The sequence below is a fragment of the Labeo rohita genome, chromosome 15 (assembly GCF_022985175.1).
Source record: "Labeo rohita strain BAU-BD-2019 chromosome 15, IGBB_LRoh.1.0, whole genome shotgun sequence".
Lineage (NCBI taxonomy): Eukaryota > Metazoa > Chordata > Actinopteri > Cypriniformes > Cyprinidae > Labeo > Labeo rohita.
This window is the reverse complement of record NC_066883.1, coordinates 29,668,325-29,682,351: the sequence shown is the minus strand read 5'-3', so window position 1 is coordinate 29,682,351 and position 14,027 is coordinate 29,668,325. Positions and strand designations below refer to the sequence as shown.

Below are 14,027 nucleotides of genomic sequence, written 5' to 3'. Positions count from 1 at the left end.
TTCACTGTTAAATATATGGTAAATCATAGTTTTTAATTTCTAATAAAAATCCAAATAAAATTTGACAGTGTTTTACAATAAAATTACTGTGTTAATGTTAAACCATTTACTGTTTTGACCATATACAGTAAGGCAACTAAGTTAACCTGTTAACAGGATTTTACCACCAGTGTAACTACTTGAATCTTTATAAACTACTGTTTAAAATGTTAAAAAATAAATTAATGCTTTTATTAATGCCAAAAGTGACAGCAAAGACACACACACACACACACACACACACACATATATATATATATATATATATATAATGTAAAAAAAAATTCTCTATTTAACTTTATGCTCATCAGAGCATTCTAACAAAAATTAATTAATTAATTAATTAATTAATAATAATAATAATAATAATAATAATAATATGCATTATTAAAAACAAAATAAAAATACATATATATATATATATAATTAAGAGGTTTTGAAAACTATTTAAAAATTATTAGAAAATATTTTTCAGTAAAATTACATTTAATGTGATGTTAACCATATATAGTTTTTCACCATATAGAGCATAATTATGTACAATTAACAGGTTTTTTACTGTAGCAGTTTTATGGTCTTTTATGGCCTTTAAAAAATACAAACTTTATTTGTCTATGTATTTATTTATTTATTTATTTATTTATTTCAATGTGGGTACAAATTTTTGTTATCAGTTTATAGAAGATCATCTTTACCCAGATGTTTTTTTTTTTTTTTTTTTTGACATGTTTATTCAGTATTAGCAGGATAAATGTACTATGCGCTTTCCAGAAATACCATCCGTTAACAGCAAGTCTTTAAGATATTGTGACATGAATTTCACTTCAGAATACAAAAGCAACTCATAAACAATAATAACAAATAGATAAATAAAAGAATAAACGAATAAACATTTAAAGAGGAAAAGAAAAAAAAATAAAATAAAAACATAACATCTATAGGTGTTAATATTGGTGACTAAATAGTCACAAAATTAAACAGTCACAACTGTAAAAGCACAAAAAAGAGATATTTCACATACATATTTCCCTAAATCTCTCCAGTAACATAATACTATAATAAAAACATGTCATTTAGAAAAAAAAAAAGAACATTACTTTACCCAGAGGTTAAAACAAAAGTGACTTTATTGACAATTATTGTCATATTTTCCCCTAGTCTTTGTTTAAACTTTTGATTTCATTGGTTTGTTTACAACTTCTTACATTTCTATTCATAACTTTTGCCCTATCTAGGATCTTCCGAAAGTTCCAGTACCTCCTGAACCCCCGTCAAGTCTACAACCTGGCCAAGAACGGCCCCATGCCTGGGTGAGTGACAGTTCTCCAGACACTCCAGAGAGGCTTTTCTCTTATCATTCTAACAGACGTATTTAGCTCCCTGCTGTCTTGCTATCTGGTAAACATATTGTTATGCCACATTCTCACTTTATGATCATAAGAGCTACGACAACCCGACGTTAACAATACATTGTATATGCAGACACTGCTTGATAATAAAGTGCACTAATTCATGCATGACAATCTCGCTCTGTATCTGTAGCTGTAAATGTAGACATTATTAAAGGGTTAGATCCGCCATCACAAACACCGCCGAGAACAAAGCCAGGCTGTGGAAGTCTCCAGTGCTGACAGTCAGCTGGTAATAATAGATTCATGTCAGTGTTAGTGTGTTGCCGCTCTCAGGGCCTTGTGTGATCACGCATACCATCGCTGGTGTCAATCAAATGCACGCAACCATGAGGCTTTGTGATCACTGACTGAATTTGTTATTAGTATGCCAGATACGTGGTCACTTCTGAGTTAAGTGCACAGCCGTGAGGGTTGTGACAATATTCAAGGAGACTATATTTTGAAAATGAAAGAGCAATAAAGAAAGCAGAAATGTTATTGTGGGATGTTGCTATGGAAATTAACTAAGGGTGAGAATTTTTGGGTAGACAGTGAATCGATTCCATCTTGATTCAATTTTGGAATGTTTAGAATGATTCAGTTTGATTCAATTATTGATTCGATTCAATTAATGATATGGTTCTATATGCATTTTTATAATGGTTTTAGACCACAAAACCAGTCATAAGAGTACATTTTTTTAAAATTGAGATTTATACATCGTCTGAAAACTGGACAATATTTGGGGGAGATCCTATTTGAAAATCTGGAATCTGAGGGTGAAAAAAATCTAAATATTGAGAAAATCACCTTTAAAATTGTCCAAATTATTTCTTAGCAATGCATATTACTACTCAATGCATATTATTAATCAAAAATTAAGTTTTGATATATTTACGGTAGAAAATTTACCAAATATCTTCATGGAACATGATTTTTACTTTAATATCCTAATGCTTTTTGGCATAAATGAAAAATAGATCATTTTGACCCATACAATGTGCTGTTGGCTATTGCTACAAATAAACTTGTGCTACTTATGACAGGTTTTGTGGTCCAGGGTCACATTTATGGGTCTTGGTCAAAAAAGAAGAAAGATAAACTACTTTGGATGCAGTTAAAGAAAAGAAAAAAAAAAAAATTAAGCAGCAAAACTCTTTTCAACATTGATAATAATAAGAAGAAATGTTTTTAGTGTACCAAATCAAGATATTAGATTGGCTTCGGAAGGATCATGTGACACTGAAGATGGAGTAATGATGCTAAAAATTCAGCTTTGCATAACACAAATTACATTTTAAAATATATTAAAGTAGAAAATAGTTATTTTAAATTGTAATAATATTTCACAATATTAATGTTTTTAGAATATTTTTGTTTAAATAAATGCAGCCTTGGTGAGCAAAAGAAACTTTTCCCCATTAAAAAAAATAAAAATTATCAACCCCAAACGTTTGAACTGTGGTATAACAAAATCTAAATTAATTTGATTCATTCAAAACAAATGATTCATGATTCAAACAATATTTGAAGATCGATGTGTAGAGTTGGCACAGATTTTACTCCACTGTATATTTCCCAGTGAAAGAATATTTATGAAAGGATGATTTCTGTTCCTCTTGGCCTCTGATATATTTTTTTTCCAGATTTTCTTATTTTTTAAATGCACCCCACTGAGTGATGCTCTCCACACGCCATTTAGTGACCTTGTCAGACAATTTGCTTTTGAACCTATTGATTATGGCGTTTGAAGTCAGGTGTAGCCTAAGTATTGACGTTTCTCTGCCGGTGGAAAAGATAGCTTTTGATTTTAAGCATTCACAGTCACATCTGTTGAAATAACACACGAGCTTGGCGTAGTCATGTGATGATAATGTGACATTGCTTTGTCAAGGTGACTGTCAGCTGTAGCTCTGGGCTGTCTGTCAATTACAGGCCCGGCTAACACAATTAGAGCAAATTGAGTGTTTGTTTCTTCATACTCAAACATCCTCAAAGTTGCTTTTTCATGTGATTGGTCGTCTGTTTTTGCTGTCTAATGTGATTTGCCAAGCCTGCAAGTCCCAATAAGTAAAGTAATTGAGAGTCTTATTTTGTGCGCCATTCTACCATGTAAGGTCCCTTCATGCAGTTAGAGCTTTATTATTGTGAAGGAACGGAAGACGCTGCAATGAACATTGTCTTGGTAAATCTGATTAGCTTCTGAACAGGCTTGGCTTTCCAAAAGATGGATTTGCATTTGTTATTTAAACAAAAGATTTGTTCATAAAGAACTAATAGGGAGGAAACAATGATTAATGATAGATAGATAGATAGATAGATAGATAGATAGATAGATAGATAGATATTTTATATGATGTGTATATATTATTATTGCAAATTGTTAAATAGAAAGGTTGAATATAATATACTCTATTGTTAAATAGAGTATATTATTATAGTAATATTATATATTATTAAATATAATTTTGTTTTTTTTTATTATTTACTATATTTTATTATTTTTTGCTATTTATATTTTTAGTTTTTACAATTTTACTCTTTTTTTAACGTGTATTGTCTAAAAAGTCATAGTTATCTTTCATTAAATACATTTACAGTTAAAGTCAAAAGTTTACATACTTCTTGCAGAATCTACAAAATGTTTATTATTTTACCAAAATAAGAAGGATCATACAAAATGCATGTTATTTTTTATTTTTTTTTTTTGTTTAATGATAGTTGTTCATGAGTCCCTTGTTTGTCCTGAACAGTTACACTGCCTGCTGTTCTTCAGAAAAAATTCTTTGGTTCTTTGGTTTTTCAGCATTTTCCAACAATGACTGTATGATTTTAAAATCCATCTTGTCATACTGAGGACGACTGAGGGACTCATATGCAACTATTATGGAAGGTTCAAACGCTCATTGATGCTCCAGAAGCAAAAACAATGCATTAAGAGCCGGGGGGTGAAAACTTTTTGAATTTGAAGATCAGGGTAAATGTAACTTATTTTGTCTTCTGGGAAACATGTAAGTATCTTCTGTAGCTTTTGAAGGGCAGTACTAAATAAAAAATATATGATATTTAGGCAAAATAAGAAAAATGTACACGTTTATTATGTTCAAAAGTTTACACCCCTGGCTCTTAATGCATCGTGTTTCCTTCTGAAGCATCAGTGAGCATTTGAACCTTCTGTAATAGTTGCATATGAGTCCCTCAAGTGTCCTCAGTGTGAAAAGATGGATCTCAAAATCATACAGTCATTGTTGGAAAGGGTTCAAATACACAAACATGCTGAAAAACCAAATAATTTGTGGGACCTGAACTTTTGAACAGGGTCATTTTTATAAATTCAACCACTATTTTCTCTTGTGGACTGTATGTAAACATCTTTTATGTGAAATATCTTATTCAGGTCAGTACTAAATAAAAAAAATAACATGCATTTTGTATGATCCCTCTTATTTTGGTAAAATAATTAACATTTTGCAGATTCTGCAAGTATGTAAACTTTTGACTTCAGCTGTATATACACTATTTAATAGTTGTGGAAGTAGAAAGTTCTGAATAAATTGCTTTGACATTTTAGTAATTCTGACAACGCTCTTCATTTCAGCTTAAATTTCTTTCGAGATGTTCCAGATTTCAAAGTCCTGGCCTGTGGTGGAGATGGTACTGTTGGATGGATTCTTGATGTCATAGGTGAGTTCAGATAATGTGAAAACAGAAACACAAAACACTCATGCTTCGTGCTTGTTTGTTTGCTTTGGCCTCTTGTTAATGGATTCATTTCTTTGAGCGATTAAAAAACTTGTGAATCAGGGCTTCCATACTGTGCCATGTTGTAAATTAAATCCAAGAAGTTTTCAATCAAGATTTGATAAAAACAACAGCTAAAGAAAACTTCATAACATAAAGACATCTTGAGGAAATACTGCAGAAAAGGCTTTTCTTGTTGTTTCAGAGCTTCTTTTGTACAGAAGTGATTTTGTTATATTTGTCGAGATAGTCAAATACTTATTTTTCACAGAACTAAAGCTATTACATTCGTACCTGTATTTTCAGGGCAAATAGGATGATTATCTTTCTTCAAGAAATGGCATATTACTTATATCATCTGAAGAATAGTCTCTGCAGGTGATTTTTTTTTAGATGACTGCGTCCTCATTTAGTCCCTTATTTGTGTCAAAAATTGCCTCCATTTTTTATCAATCAAAACAAAGGCAGAGTAATAGACTGGATGCTTTCAGAGGAGTGTATTAGAAAAGATCCACTGTAGTTTTGACATTGCCATTTATTCCATTATACATACATATATATATGTATATATATATATATATATATATATATGTGTATATATATATATATATATATAAATATACAATATACACATACATACATATATGTATATATATATATATATATATATATACATACACATTCATTTGGACTGTAGTCTGTACAGTGTTTGAATGTATATGGCTCAAAATAAGCAAAGGGGTAATTAAATGTAACAAATCAAATAAAAATGTAACATCTTTTATTGGAAAATTAAACAACATTTGATAAAACTTTGATAATCTTTTAAACAACCTGTTAATTTCAGCAAGTGAAGAATGAATTTACACTTGAGTGCGTTATGTTACGTACATTATAGTCTCTGTCAGACAGCATGTTGAAGCTTCTTAGGCCACCGTTTTCTCCTTCTTCTCGGAAAACAATGGCGCAGTAGTGTGTGTTTTTCAAGAGATATGTGTATTCGCTGGTCCTCTGCTTCTTGTAAAAACAACTATATACTATAGTACTACTTTGACAGATATTGATGTTTTGATGTTCAAATGATATGGATTTCAGTTCTAAAATTTCATGTGAATGGTTTGATTTTTGGTTATTCTAAAATGTGCTGGAGATGTCCGAAAGGATTTTTGTGTTCTTTATTATAATGTGTACTTCTTCATTATAAATAACATGCTACTCCAAGACTGAAATGTTTGTCTTTCCAAAAATTTCAGCTGTTGCAAATGTGTTGATTTTTAAATCTTTTTTTTTGGTTTTGATGCACAAAGGTGTTTTTATTGTCTCTTAAAGGAGAAGTTCACTTCCAAAACAAAGATTCACATATAATGTACTCACCCCCTTGTCATCCAAGATGTTCATGTCTTTGTTTCTTCAGTCGTAAAGAAATTATGTTTTTTGAGGAAAACATTTCAGCATTTTTCTCAGCATTTCTGGACTGATATGATGCCCCGATTCTGAACTTCCAAAATGCAGTTTAAATGCGGTTTCAAATGATCACAAATGCGGTTGTAAACGAGTCCAGCCGAGAAAGAAGGAACCTTATCTAGTATAACAATCAGTTATTTTAATAAAAATGATACAATTTATATACTTTTTAATGCCAAATGCTCGTCTTGTCTTAATCTGCCTGGACTGTTTTTGTTCTGGTTAATGACAGTTAGGGTATGTCGTAAAAAACTCCCATCTCATGTTCTCCATCAACTTCAAAATCGCCCTATATCGCTGTTTTACCTTTTTTGTTATGGGTGTTTGATCTTCTTTGCATGTTCACTTTGGGTCGGTACGTCTGCAGCGATGTAGGATGATTTTTGAAGTTAAAGGAGAAAATATGATTGGAGTTTTTCGGCATACCCTAACTGTCTTGAGCCAGAATACACAGAGTTCAGGGAGAGAAAGGCAAGACGAGCGTTTGAGATTAAAAAGTATTTAAATTGTATTTTTTTAATGAAAATAACCGATCGTTTTGCTAGATATGAAACTAGATATGGGATCGTTTACAACCGCATTTGGGATCGTTTGAAGCCACATTTAAACTGCCTTTTGGAAGTTCAAAATCGGGGCACCATATCAGTCTATTATATGGAGAAAAATGCTGAAATATTTTCCTCAAAAAACATAATTTCTTTACGACTGAAGAAAGAAAGACATGAACATCTTGGAAGACAAGGGGGTGAGTACATTATATGTGAATCTTTGTTTTGGAAGTGGACTTCTCCTTTAAAATCTTAAAGCGGTCATCGGATGCCCATTTTCCACAAGTTGATATGATTCTTTAGGGTCTTTTTTTATGCCTTTATTTTGATAGGACAGTGTAGTTGGACAGGAAGCAAAATGGTAGAGAGAGAAGGGGGTGGGATCGGGAAAGGTCCACGAACCGGGTTTTGAACTCGGGTCACCCGCACTAACCACGAGGCTATTGGCGCCAACATGATTCCTTAAGGTCTTAATGAGAAGTCTATAACATACTTTAGTTAAAATTTCTCAGTGGTAGTGTAAAAAAAAACAGCCCTTTTTAAAGCGAGCTGTTTGTTGCATGTTCCTTTAAATGCTAATGAACTCTACTCACCCCTCCCCCACCCTCCCCCGTCTGTGGGGTGTTGAGCCATAATGTTTACTTTAGCCGCATTTAGCTGCAAAACTACCACATTATTAAGAAATGCGATTTGCAAAGATGCATAAAAAACCCTTGTACTCACTTTTGCTGAAGGTGAAGCTGGATCACGAATGATTTGCGCGAACAGACACATTTAGGTAGATCGCCGGGTGCATTTCCTTCAAACACAAAAGGTGCATTTCCTTCAAACACTAATCCTCTGCATCTTCAGCAACTCAGATGTCGGGAGTAAATGATGACTGCTATGTTCATTACTACATCCAACAACAATCGCTCAATCATAGACATTCTTGTGTTTCCCTGCACCGGAGTCGAAACAATGGCGGTCAGACTGTTCTCAGCTCATTTAGGGCGGGTCTAAGGTAAAACAGCCGTATCAACTTTCGTGGGAGCGGCCTTAGTCGGTGTGATGTGACACCAATTTAAAAAATTAAGGGGGATATTACTTATAAAAATTAAAAATATACCACTGAGTGGATTTTTATCATTAAAAGGTGGTTGTGTACACACACTGCCAACACACGTTTATGTTTAAACAACATGTAAAAGTGAGTTTTGCATCCGATGACCCCTTTAAATATTTTATTTAAAGCATGAAAATGCAGATCCTGTTAAAAACCACTTTTACCTCTTGGCAGATTTTGACCCTGTGTGTATAGTTCAGTGAAATTCCCACAAATAGCCCTGTTTTATTTAGCAAAGGTGAAACAAGTTGTATTTCTTCCCTCTGCTATTACAAAACAACTTTAGTGGAATCATGGGATGTTCTCTGAAGTGCTGTTCTTTTTCTTAGACAAAGCCAACTTTGAACAGAATCCTCCTGTGTGTGTACTTCCTCTCGGCACAGGAAATGACCTCGCAAGGTGTCTGCGCTGGGGTGGAGGTAATTGAAGTCATTTCAATATTTTAATTTGATGCTGTAAATGAGATTTCGTGCAAATCCCAAAACCTAAATCCACACCTTGAGAAACTTATTGCATATTATCACTATAGTATTTTCACAGTTTTTTTGAACTCATTTATAACTACGTAGATCAAAATTTGACTAATATGTCACTTCCTTATCTATAAATAGCTGGAGCGTAATGGATCCGAATCCAAACATCTCAATAGAGTAATTTATGATCTGTCCTTTGGGTTTCAGGCTACGATGGAGAAAGTCTTTTGCAGATTCTCAAGGACATTGAGAACAGTACTGAAGTGATGCTGGACAGGTGGAAGATTGACATCACCCCTCTAGACAAAGATGAAAGAGGCGATCCAGTCCCGTACAGCATCGTGAACAATTACTTCTCTATTGGCGTGGTGAGTCTGAACAATAAAAGCTGCATGTGAGGATGTAGAGACCCCTGGGACTCTTTAGCAGTCCACATACTTCTGCTCTTTCCCTCCCAATGAACAGAGACTCGCATATACGCATCTGGCCGGTGTGCTAGTCTGGTCTATTAACCGTGATACAGTATGTGATGACTGTGAGTGGAGTTTATGAATGAAGAAGTGAATAAGGCCCCTAAGTAATAAGACTAAATGAGCTAATCAAGAGGGCTGAGTGCTTTTTGAAATGCCAAGAGCATCTATTACATTAACAAAGCCGTCCCTCATCACTGCGGTGAGGAGCGAAGCTTGCCAATTGACAATGAAATATGCCGTAGACGCTACACGGCTCTCGTCTTACCGCACGGCGATCAAACACGTCGTGTGTTGATGCATCTCGGGCCGTCTGAAATCTAATGATGCTTATTACGGCGACCGCATGTCAGCCATTATCCAGAAATGTCAAGGGAAATACGGTAATTGACATTTACAGGTTTGACGGCTCTGTTTTATTTTAGATTTGTACACATCTTGAAAACAAGAAATTGTAATGAGGGAGACATGCTTGGACAAATGTTAGTCGATGTCAGCTTGTTATTAAGGGGAACTGATGGCCTTAAGTATTGATTTATGAAGTGTTCAGTCCCAATAATTAGTTGAATTAGTTTAAATAATGTAATTAATATTATTGTATGTATATAAAATATAAACTAATTTATAGATAGAAAGAGAAACATTTAAACTTTTTATACTTGAAAAAAAAAGAATAATTATTACAATTTTCAGTTATATATACATACATAGGTCTCTGTCTCATTAATCATTCAGCTGTGATATATTCAGTACTGTGTTAATGAAATCAAATTTTCAATGTGTTGACAAATTTAGTTGTTTGTTTGGATTATAGAGAAGTGCAAATCTCAGTGGGATCGAGTGATATTTTTCCTATCACATTTTACAAGAAAACACAAATTCCTTTTGAAAACAACTGAAAACCAATAGAGATTACAGAGCAAGTCGGGCTCATAATTACTTTGCAGATTATGCAAATGAAAAACAATGTCTTCCGTAATTATGTATATGAACTCTAGGAACTAAACAGCCAACAAATGCAGCTGTTGCCAGACAAGATGGTGCAAGAACATTTTAACAGATAGGGGTAATTTAAGACATTTACATCAATATCAGTATCACAGCTTCCAAACAACTTTAACTTTTAGGTCTAAATTAACATGAACTCAGAATGTGTGTCATTGCCCATATTTGTAACTTAAAATATCAAAATTAGAATGAATCTGATTAAAAAAAATATTTTCCTTTTCATTTTAGTTTTTCATTGAGGTTCTTTATTTTTTTTTAATTTTCTGTTATTTTTTTTGTTTTAGTTATTTTTGTACTTCAACTTAAACTAAATGAAACTGAGAAGTGACAAAAATGTTTATTTTTTTGAAGTCTTTTTTATTTTATGCTTAGTTTTACTTATCAGTAATAACTAAACTTCCCAAAATAATCCATTAAATGAAAAACAATTGTTATATTTATATATTTTATATATATATATATTTCTTTATTTATTTATTATTCCATATTATATATTAAAATTGTGTGTTTGTGTTTAAAGCAAAAACAAATGCCAACTGAAAAACATGATTTTTGGCTGGTATTTTTTCTTGTTTTAATATATATAATATATCTATCTATCTATCTATCTATCTATCTATATATATGTAGTTTTAAATTTTGATATATAATATAGAATATATAATGAATATATATATATATATATATATATATATATATATATATATATATATATATATATATATATATATATATATATATATATATATATAAAATACACACACACACACACACACACACACAAACGCACAATTTTGATATATATTAGTAAATATATATATTTAAAAATATAGGTTGCATGCAATGCCAATTCGAAAAAAAATAATTATTTATTTATTTGTAAATATTTAGTTATTTATAAATGCCTCATTTATTCATTCATTATTTTCAAATTGCATGCCATTGCATAGCATGCAACCTTTAATGAATTTAAATAGATTTTCTTCTCCAATTTAAGACCTTTTTAAGGCTTTTTAAGACCATTTAAGACCTGCAGGATCCCTTTCAAAAGGAAATCTTTAGCACTTCGACAAGAAAAAGCAAAAATATATTTCTCATAGTCAAGCACTGATAAATAGCTTAGAAAAAATTAAGCAAAATACAAAATGCCTTCCCTAAAATTAGTCAATTTTAAATGCAAAGACCAACAAGATTGGTAAAGCAAATTTAACGCATCAACAAAAACTCTCTCAAATCAAAGCTGTTCCTCATATTACCGCTTGTCCCATTGATTGATCACCCTGTCAAGTGATATTTTGGGTAATTAGGTACCATTTAAATACCAAAGTTGAAATATCCCTCTCCGTTAGACAGGGGGTGTTATCATTTCGGTCAGAGCCAGAAGCTAGAGACAGTCCCTAATCACACAGGATCGCCTAAGATAATGTAGTCTGTTTCCTAATGACCCTGCGCTCATGTCAAAGTCATTACTCTCCTGCTGAAGGCACATCATCTGCCTGGACAAGCCGTAATTGGACTAAATGGTGAACTATGAGAGAACATTACACATGTCCCTTTATTAATTTGGGCACGAGAGTTTTGCAGTGGTAATTATCGGGGAGGGGTGGACAACGGCAGATGAAAGATAGCGAGTGACTGACTGCTGCAACTTTGACTTTAGAGTCAATGAAAGAAAATCTGCTCTCTCGCTCTCTCATGGACGCCGGATACGATGACGTCTCTGAAAGCTCCTTGGTTTCAGCGTCAGGCATCAAACCAGAGCCAGGCCGAGGGGAGACCTTGCCTTTGCTCTCATGTTTTTATTTATTGTGCAGTTTGTAAGAAAAGAGCAATACAATCTTTTAGATACACCTGTCATTTTACCTTTCTTCTTGTTCTGCGTTGAAGAAACCCGAGCCTGGTGGGACCCCGGGCCTCCCTATGCTCTGCAACGAACAGCGGGTTTAAAAGATGTCGACAGTAAAGGAATTGATTTTTTTTGGCTTACACTTGAATTTTTTCAGCAGCGAGCTAGCAGGGGGTCTTCTGTGTGGAGGTGGTTTCATTGGAGGGGCTGGATTCACAAATGGTCCGAACAGTGTGTTTGGGGCTTGGGGGAAAAGAGAGGGAGGCCCTCTTGGAGGAAGAAGAAAGTTTCAGCAAGTTTCTTTATCTCTGTTTGAGCACACCCAAGTTCGCTCATACTTTTTTTCCCCTGAATATACCTAGTCAGGTGGAATGACCTGTTTGTGGAAAATTGTTTGTGAACCTTTAATCTACATACAGCCTTATTTTAGTATACTATTATAGTTTTTGTTAATATAGCGAGTCCAATTTTTTAAAATATATTTTCCTTTTCACTGAAATTTATTTTTATTCAGTTTTAGTTATTTTAGTACTTCAACTTAAACTAGATGTAAATGAGAAATGACAGCTTTTTTACTTTCTAAAAGTTTTATTTTTTTATTTTATATTTAGTTTTATTCATCAGTAATAACTGTGGTTCTATACTTCCAAACTAACATGGCTAAAGTTTGCTTTGATGAATTGGAATGTATTACAAACCATGTTTTGTTTTTTTCTGAAAATGTCAGTAGGCATTTGAGTTACGTTTTAAATCAAACAATATAAAAATTATAGTCCTAGGCAGTGACAAATGTAAACAAATCAAAGAAATTTAAACTGTCTGCTAAAGAAAGATAAGTGACTGTTACATATCTTCTCACTTTACCTTAGTAGAAAAAGTATTAACACAAATTGAGCTAGGAAGCCAAACAGAATTATGACAAAGTATGTGAAAAAAAAATCAGAATTGCAAGTTTGTATTACACAGTTGTGAGAAAAAAATCTGAATTGTGAGGAAAAAGTCAGAACTGTGAGTTTGTATCACAATTCTGAGAAAAAGTCAATTCAGTATTCTGAACTTATATCTCTCAGTTGTGAGAAAAAAAAGTCTAATAATGCTAATAATGCTACTAATAATATTCAAGAACATATGGTGAGACATTTTTAGCCTTTTTAGCAAAAATGCAAGGTATAAAACTAAAAGTATAAAGTAGAATACTGGTAAAGTGGGATGCTTAAGTTTCTTTTTTGTGAGTTTATATTATTATATTACTTTATAACTTGCAATTGCAAGCTTATAATCTCACAATTCTCAGAAGCGTGAGTTTGTATTACACAATTCTGAGAAAAAAATCATAATTGTGTGGAAAAAGTCAGAATTGTGAGTTTGTATCACAATTTTCAGGAAAAAAAAGTCAGAATTGCAAACTTATATCTTACACATCTGACAAAAAAGCCAGAACTACGAGTTTGTATCACAATTCTGAGAGGAAAAAAAATCTGAATTGTGAGAAAAAGTCAGAAATGTGAGTTTATGTCACAATTCTGAGAACAAGACAGTATACCGAACTTACATTGAACAATTCTGAGAAAAAAAGTCCGAAGTGTGAGTTTGTATCACAATTCTAAGTAAAAAAAATCTGAATTTGTTTGTATCACACAATTCTGAGGGGAAAAAATTCATAATTGTGAGAAAAAAGTCTGAATTGCGAGTATATATATCCCACAAGTCTGACTTTATATCTTGCAGCTCGCAGTTGCAGGTTTATATCTCACAATTCTGAAAAATAAGTGAGAATTGCAAGATGTAAACTCACAATTGTGAGGAAAAAAGTTAAAATTGCGAGTTTGTATCACAATTTTCAGAAAAAAAAGTCAGAATTGCAAAACGTATATCTTACAAATTTGACAAAAAAGCCAGAATTGCACAGAAATCACAATTCTGAGAGGAAAAAAAAATCTGA

General features: G+C 32.6%; 1 protein-coding gene across 1 annotated transcript in view; it reads left to right on the top strand.

Annotated features, from left to right (window-relative positions):
• The window catches only part of dgkb (diacylglycerol kinase, beta), a 63,896-nt gene that overhangs the window by 14,923 nt on the left and 34,946 nt on the right, over window positions 1-14,027 (top strand). Inside the window, 4 exon segments of the mRNA XM_051130133.1 lie at window positions 1,275-1,349; window positions 5,029-5,114; window positions 8,618-8,707; window positions 8,969-9,129. Coding sequence (XP_050986090.1) covers window positions 1,275-1,349; window positions 5,029-5,114; window positions 8,618-8,707; window positions 8,969-9,129 — 412 coding nt within the window.